The sequence below is a fragment of the Pygoscelis adeliae genome, unplaced genomic scaffold (genome assembly GCF_000699105.1).
Source record: "Pygoscelis adeliae isolate BGI_AS28 unplaced genomic scaffold, ASM69910v1 Scaffold387, whole genome shotgun sequence".
NCBI lineage: Eukaryota > Metazoa > Chordata > Aves > Sphenisciformes > Spheniscidae > Pygoscelis > Pygoscelis adeliae.
Window position 1 is genome coordinate 511,811 of NW_008825115.1, and position 8,282 is coordinate 520,092.

An 8,282-nucleotide genomic window follows, 5' to 3' on the forward strand; every position below is an offset into this window, starting at 1 on the left:
TTCCCTGTGTTAGTACTGCTAGCTTGACCAGGATTTGTGGTGATTTTATTGCTTGCAGAAATGTTGAAGACAATCCTTTCATTTTTTTACCTTCCTGAGGTTTTAAGAGCCGTCTACTGTAGACTCATAGGTTTGTGCTGAGATCTGTTCTGTAGTAGTTTCTCTAACAACTTGTAAGATAATCAGGTTCGCAGATCAGATCCAGTATTCATAAAAACGGTATTTTAATGGAACTTACATAGTGCATTTTGTCTTTTATTCTTCTATCTGTGAGATTCATCAAAATGATACATAACTGTAGAATTTCTTTTCCATTACAAAAAAAAATGTTGTTATATTGCAAAGATGAATCATTTGGAGTCAAGAGAGATTAGGTAAGTTTAAAACTTAAATTTTAAAAAAGAAAGGAAGCCAGGCAAGTAGAGCGGCATAGGAAGAGTGAGGAGGAAGCATGAGAAGCAAGATGGGAGAGGAAAGCAGACTAGAGAAAATTAACAGGAATATACCTGTGTTGGTGTCAAGGAGTAAAATTACTGGTGTAATGTTGTATCATCATCTTCAAAGATTGGTGCATAGGGACTGGGGCATTTGAATGCCACTCTTTATTGGATTTTATGCTGTAAAAGTTACAATGGCTGTCAGAAGAGACATACTGTGTTGTGTAAAAAAAAAAAAAAAAAAAAATTGATCAGAAATGCCTGGGTTCAGCCTGAACAGGTTGCTCATCAACAGAAAGTACCTGCCACTTTTTTCTTATTTATCATCTGCTAGAGGTATTCATTGTACTTGAACAAAGTAACATGTAATCTCTGCTGCAAGGTGCATACAATCTAATTTAACAAAGATTTTTTATTTCTCCCTGCTGTGAAATTATGTAGTTCTGTTGTGTTTTGTCTTTGTTTCACCTTCAGGAAACCCTGTTCAGCAGATTGGTCTCAGTGTTCCTGTCATTATTATAAAGCAGGAGGAGGCCTGCCAGTGTCAGTGTGCCTGCCGAGACTCTGCCAAGGACAAAGCCACCATTAAGAAGGAATGTTCCTCACCTGATTCAAAAGCTTTGGAGCAGCCAGCTCCCCAGCTGCAGCCTCAGACCTTTCCTTCCTCTTCCCCTTCTCCTTCCTGTGGGCAGAGCAGTCAGATAGTTAACCCTTCCGACTCACAGACTGAAACATTAAGTGCCATGGATGTATCGGACTTCCTGTCCCTCCAAAGCCCTGAAACCCCATCTAATATAATTCCAATCGAAGCACTACTGCAGGGTGAGGAAGAAATTGGTTTGAATAGCAGCTTCTCTAAGTGAAGATGTTCCAGATTTTCCTTTGCACCTGGAGGGTAAAACCCTTCTCCTCAGAAGCAGAAACTGAAGGATTGATTCTTTTTCCTTCCTCTTTGGAAGTTTTGTGGCTTATTTCTGCTTCACAGATGTCATCTTAGTCACGTCCCAGGTACATCCATCTTTGAGAATCTATCTAAGAAAAGGAAAGAAAAAAAAAAGCTAAGTTATATATGAACTGTTTTGGCTGCACTGTCTGTCACTTTTGCTTGTCATATGTGAACACAGAAGTTAAGGTTACTCGTGTGCAAAAAGATTTTAAAAAGAAAAAGGGGGGTTAGTTTGTTTCCAATTGCACATCACTTATGTTTGGGATTAAGGTACTGGCAGCGAGTGGGTCTTTGTTACAACTCTTTGGGTCTATGATTTTCTTCTGTCTCTTATGTCTGATACTAATCATGCACTATAAGGGGAGCCCAGGAAAGGAATTTGCTGTAGTAGGAAAATGGCGTTATTGTAGAAGATGATTTATCTGCAATTTTATTGGAATGCGATTGTCACATCACTGAGTTGGGAGCTGATACCTGGGTTTGCTTTGTACTAACGCTGTTACTAAATCCTACAGAAATTTTTCGGGAGTTTATTTCAGTAGAGCACAAGTACCTTGTGCGCCTGATAGATTTGTTCATTTAATTTCATTAGGACTTAAGTGTGGTGGCAGACACGCTGTTTCACAGCATGGAAACACAATCGGAGCCCCTGCTTACTCAGGCTCAAGAGTCTGTTTTCTTTGCCTCTCTTTGAAGGATGCAGTGAGTCCCAGATGTAGTCAGATTGGTGCCTGCTGCTCTTTTGATTTATTTGGCTCTGTTCAGAAACAAGTCATCCTTTTAACCCCCGCGACTGTTTAATCAGGAGCATGGTGCCTTTGCTGGTTACTCTCATCTTTTGTCAAGAACAACTCTAGGAACATTTTCAGAATGATTCAACATAAATTCAGTTTGAATTCAGTGAGTCTGTCCTTCAGCTGTCCATAAATGCTTCCTTTTTTTTCTGTTAAGCTATATAATTTCTGCCTGAATCTGCCTCCAACCTACTGCAATGCCAGCTTTTTGTGCACGGGGCTATTTCTTGACTAAAAGATGTTACAGAACATAGTAGTTTTTCATATCAAACTGAAAGTCTATATTCTAACCTACTCAGGGTAAATAAAACACAAATCCCCCTTCCACCAAAAAGCCTGTAATGTTGCAATAAATGCAGTCTCATTCTAAATGGTTTATTTATGCTGCATTATTTTAAAAGATGTAATTTTATAGTGTTTTATCCATCTTTCTGGCTTTGGCTGTCTTTTTGTGTTAAAGGAAAGAATATTAAATAGTCTTTATTCAGTTTACAGTGTTGTCTTTAGTGAGATACAAAGATAATGACTGTAAGCCAATTAATGTGGAGTGTCTCTGGGCACTAAACTTAGGAATGCAAACTCCTTGTGGATAGAGATCTTTCACTCTTTGTAGTCGATCAAAGCTGCTCTCTGTACCTGCCGGGGGGAGAATCATATGAGTGCAGCCAGACCTCCCCAGGATACCGGAAGATTAGCAGGTTTTTTTAACCCTCTTGTGACGTGCTCTGTGTAGCCTTACCAATACCGCTGTCACAGTCTTAGCTGAGACAGTGGCTTAAGCGATCTCGCGCGCTACTCCCTTGCGAATCTGCTGCCACAGCACAGATGGAAATGGGCTGAAGGGAACTGGCTTTTCACCTCTCTGACAACTTGCTTCCACTTGTTAAGTGCAGAAGGGTAAAACTGTCCTGTTAGGGCAAACGTGAGGGAGGAGAGGCTGTGCAAAGAATGCTTTGTGCCTGGGAAGTGTCGTGTCACTCTACTAGGGCAGAGTGCTCTGTTTAGGTAATGGCAGTGACGAGCTTGGGGGCACCAGCTGAACTGGAAACATACTGGTTGTGTTTCCTCTCGGTGCGCGTTGGCACGTGTTGCAGTGCTGTGCAGCGCTGTCGCAGCGGGGATGTGGGTCCTGCAGCAATAAGGTTTGCCTCCACAAAACGCGTATTAACAAAGCATTTTATGTTTTGTTCTTGTGATGGTAGTCCCTAGAGGGCAGTGAGATGGTGGCCCCCTTTGTTTTTCTCCTACAGCTTCATTTTGCAATGCAGTTTGGTTGCACAGCAGCAAGAACTGCTTTGAACACAAAAGAAAGTCTCAAGCCTGCGTGGCTGGGACTGTCCTCACAAGGATGAGTCTCCTGACAGCTCTCTCGTGCAGAACTCCGCTTCAGAGTGCGAGTGGCGCCTGGAGCTGCGTGGGGGGTCCCCCTGGGGCACAGGCCACTGCAAGGGGCCTTGCACCTTTCCTGTGGTGTAGTGTGGCAGTGGTGTTTGAGGGTGAGTGGACGTGTGCGTGCGTGCATGTGAGAGTCTGCTAATGCAGGAGCATGTAGATTCCCCTGGAGCTGCGGGGTTTTCTCTGATGGGGACAAGGCTACCAGATGTGGCCTGGAATGTGACAGCTGGGGGATTTAGCAGCCTCTTCTGAGCCTTTCCGTCCTTCAGGGAAGCGTTTTTCCATGCTACTTTTGCTGCTTGTGACTTAGTCCACCTAAAACACGCTTCTGGTTGGACCAGATGACATCTTCAGAAACTCCTTTGTGACAGAAATGAGTAGAATAATCTACCAAAGGCTTTGAAATTGGAAGCTAATTTAGAAGTGTGATTGGCAGCAGTGAGGTGCTGCATGCATCCTTTTGAGTGGGTGTCAGAGGTTAACCTCTCTGCTGTTTTCTCTTCACAGCTACTGTTTTCTCTTGGTGTCTTCTAGGAAAAGCAATGTGTTCCAAGTTTGTGCTGACTTTTAGGTGCGTCGGGTTTGCCGTTACCCTCTTGTATGTGCATCAGGCAGGCTGCGATTTGGATGAAACTAATTAGAGCTTGTAATGAGGCAAGAGCAGCGTGATTCTGTGAACACACAGGCTGCTGCACCACAGACTGTGCATCCCACCCAGTCGTGTTGTACAGATGTGTGCTTTTGTTTAATTGTTGGTCTGCTTTCCAGAGTGTTCCATGCTGCGTGTATCTGATATGTTTCACAGTGGACATTTGCATCATCCCCAGTGCTGTGTAATCAAACGTTGTACTGCTGGGGTGGTCGTTGACACACTTGGATGGGAGGAGATCTGTGAGCAGCTGGCAAGAGAAGGCAGTTGCAGCAAAGCCCTGAGATTCCTCAGAGCCAGAGAATTTTCTGTCCTTCTCCCCTTGTTGCTCCAGCATTTAGCATAGTCACAGTAACGTTTTTAATAAAGAGGGGAGTTTCTACCATTGTAGATCTGGTTGGATTCCCAGAAAGGGGCATGTTCTGTTAATACGCTGGAGCCTCTGAGAACAGTGTGCCCTCCCTCTGCAAAATCTGCATTTCACAAACCCCTTTAATTATCAGTCAGAGAGCAAAACTGCACTGCTCTGGGTCGTTCTGTGTTAAAGGTTTTGCTGTTTTGTGGCTTGTGGGGATTTACTTGGTTACTTAACAGTTTCTAGATGGGTGCAGAAGCTTAAACATGTAGAATGGGTCTAATTACCAACATCGGTAGCTCTAGTCGCCAAGCAGTGACCCAAGCAAGCAGACTTGGCGTGCAGTTGAAGGCTGTAGAAGTTGCTTTTCATGCTTGTAGATGGTAGAGGGATGGAAAATCAGCACTGTTTAAATGCTGGTACTGAATTACATAGAACAAAGTACGAATTGGGCACTTCTGTAATGCTGACCGTGTCCAGAAAGACTAGTTCGCAGAACCTCATACTGGTATCTAAAATGCACTTTAGGTTATTTTTTCTTTAACCCAATTGCTGCAATTTCTTTTGTATATACTTTCACAAAGTTTATTTTTGCTCTGAGTAAAAGTTAACAGGGGTGTGCAAAGATGAGCACTTAACTTGGTGCAATACTTGTAGCTAAAGATCATTGTCCCATGTGGTCAGTCTGTCTGTGTCTGTCTAACTGAATATATATAGTAACTAGCTCAGTGACATACTGCCCTTCCCTGTCTATACCCAAGAGAAATTATGCATCACTAGCAAACGTCCAATCTATGCAAATATTCCACTGAGAGCACTGTGCTTTAGCAGGCCTTTTCTCTCACGCTTTCTGGTGGGCTGCTTGTCACTTCTGTTGGACATAACTGTGTTCCTTGGTGTATATCCTTTCTCCCTTGTCCTCCGCTCTGTTCTGCCGCACGAGTATGAACAGAAGTGACAAGCTGTTCTGAAACAGGCATGTTGCACCTTTAAAATTTGTCTTCACGAGATCGTTTTTGATGTCATGTTATCTGCCTTACTTTGTGGAGGATGGCGCTTCTGCAGTCATCCACGATACTGTTTTTGCAACTGCAGCAACACTGTTAAACTGTTTACAGTACTCTTCCTGCACCAATTATAAATAAGGCTCGGAGAATGAACGACTGGCCTGTTGGTTGTGGAACTGCTGGGGGAGAGTAGTTAAGGCATAATTGACCTTGGAGCTGATCGGAGACGAAAAGCTGTTCCTGATTTGGGGGGGGGGGAAAGCACAGCTAGCAACTGAAATGAGAGGCAGCCAGGTCCGTGATGTAGACCAGACGGGATCTTGGTGTCGCATCCTTTGTTCTGCTGCTGGCTGGCTGTGAGACCTTGGGCAAATCACCTAACCTCTCCGTGCCTCGGTTTCCTCCCTGTGAAATGAGGACAATGAAACTGGTCTTTGTAAAATGCTTTGAGATCTATGGGTGAAAAGTCCTTGGCATTAGTGATCTGACCTAGCTGGGCAGAACTGTTAAGAGTCAATTTGGACTGTAAGGCAAAAAAAAAAAAGCATGTCTTTTAATAAACCCTACAAATTTCTGATTGCATAGTTTTTAATTGGTACACTATTTTTTCCGTAACATATTTTGGAAACAATGTCAAGTTTTTATAAATGTTACCTGTAGTTGATACTCATGGACAGGGCTGAACTTTTAACTTTTTTGCGTCTTGTCTTGGTATATATCATATGTTCTAGAAGTTGGATTCTGTGTCTGCACTGAGAAATGCAAATTAAACTGGATATTTATGTAGTAGTGTACATAGTCTAAGTGTGTGTGTTCTTGGAACTAGTTTAAAAATCCCACACCATGCTTTTGGTGGTGTGCAAGCTGGCCAAAATTTGGTTCATTATGCAGTGTACACTTTCTCAAATAAATGCAGTTTCTACTTTTTCTTACAAGAAATTTTTTTCATATGATCTTTTTCAGCAAAATCAAGGGTATGTTTTTGCAGTACCGTAGTTACAGTAGCTGGTATTTCTTGCTGTGTGGCTTTGTGTCCTTCCACTTGCTTACTGAACCGGAGCTATCCGTCTGACCCTTGTTTGGAGAGAGAGTTGTAGTTGCAGTTCTATTTCACACAGACCAGCATCAGCGCGGTGGGCAGGGATGCGCAAACCTTGAGCCTGGTTAGTTACCGAAGCAGTCTTCAGCATCGACAGCTCCCTAACTGTCAAACCAGGAAGTCTAGGAGAACCGCAGGTTGTCTGCTTACTGCTTGTGTTTTGTTTGACACGTACGGGGAGCTGGGCAATGGTCTTGGAGATGACAGAATAAAAGAACCCCAGTTTTTCAAGAATGTGTGTATGGTATTAAAGGAATTTATTTAACTATGAAACATGGGAACAAATGTGCTTACATTGAGCAATGTGAATATGTTAGTTACAGGTACAGTACTTCCAAAGGAAGAGCATCTCCAAAACCCAAAAAAAGAGTAAATATGAATTTGTATTTTTTGAAGAATGTAAAATGTGAAATAATGGTGTTTGCTTAATTGCTCATTTTGTATGAAGTTAATATTGTACTTTGAAATATCTGCAAAGAAGTGGAAATTAACTTTTTTGGAATTGAAAGCAATATTAATACTAATGGAATCCTAATTAAATGCTTATTTAAACATTGTGTTATGATAGTCTTTCCTCAGAGTATTTACAAATTATTTGGGAGAAGATGCGAGGATCCCTCCCCTGCCCCCTTAGGACAGATCAGGGCATGAAGGGCTTTTCAAATCCTGACAGACAACAGCATTTGCCTTAGCAATGACTTTCATAAACAAACTTCATATCCTCAAGTTCACTCGGGTATGGATAAGAGTTAGAGTGGATGTTGTGAATCTGCAAATTATTCTTCATTTTTGAAAATGGGAGATGCTTGCGTAGTCCCTTTCATGCAAACACCAGCTGTGTTCAATGCAGGAGCCATGATGTCAAGCACCAGCAAGGCACCGTAAGCCAGCTGAAGCTGCAGGGGAAGTGAGAAAGGTACTAAAACTACCATCTTTACCACAGGAAATTTTGCCTAAAGCCTTCACCGCGGGTATGCCAAGTACTTTCCAATAAAGAGAAGGGGAACTTTGCAGAAAGCTAGCGGCAATAAGGAAAGTAGACTGAAATCTCCACTCTGAATAAGTCAAGCTCTCAATGTACCAAAACACTTCCATGTGGCAAAAAAACCACCCCAAATGTCTAGGCTCGGCCGGCTGTAGTTTGCTCATACCTCTCGGGTCATGCATCCGTGACTTCAGGACTGTAGTCACCAGAGGAGACTGAGCTGCTACCCGCGGAACAACGCACGGCTTCCGTGCTTCGCCAGCCCTTCTGAAACCAAGGCAGCTGGTACCTAGTCCTGATCCCCTTGGCAGTCAAGGACGGAGTCGACGCTTGAGACAAGCCGCTGCAATCTGTTTGAAGGCCGAACCTCCTTCAGGAGGAAGCAGCCACCGCCTACGCGGGCAGAGGGGGTGAGGTACAGGCTAAGCCAGTATTGTTTTATTTTAAAGTGCAAATTTAGTAAGATAAGGTATCAGTGCAAGAAAAGAAAGCAAAGTCCGAGGACGCCGGCTACGTGCGCCGACTTATCAGCCTTTGGGCGTTCCCCTGGCGCAGAAGCGAGACGTTCTTCGGAGCCCGTAACTGAGCAAAAGCCCTCGGCGCCGCCGCGCCCGG

General features: G+C 43.3%; 2 protein-coding genes across 3 annotated transcripts in view; both read left to right on the plus strand.

Moving 5' to 3' along the window:
- MTF1 (metal-regulatory transcription factor 1) overlaps positions 1-1,484 on the plus strand; it is a 15,099-nt gene extending 13,615 nt beyond the window's left edge. For both annotated transcript variants that reach the window (XM_009328206.1, XM_009328207.1), the window contains exon 10: positions 912-1,484. In XM_009328206.1, coding sequence (XP_009326481.1) covers positions 912-1,300 — 389 coding nt within the window. In that variant the 3' untranslated portion in view covers positions 1,301-1,484. The remainder of the gene's footprint in view (positions 1-911) is intronic.
- Positions 1,485-7,376: 5,892 nt separating this feature from the next.
- The window catches only part of YRDC (yrdC N(6)-threonylcarbamoyltransferase domain containing), a 5,122-nt gene continuing 4,216 nt past the window's right edge, over positions 7,377-8,282 (plus strand). The window contains exons 1-2 of the mRNA XM_009328231.1: positions 7,377-7,418; positions 7,979-8,082. Coding sequence (XP_009326506.1) covers positions 7,377-7,418; positions 7,979-8,082 — 146 coding nt within the window. The remainder of the gene's footprint in view (positions 7,419-7,978; positions 8,083-8,282) is intronic.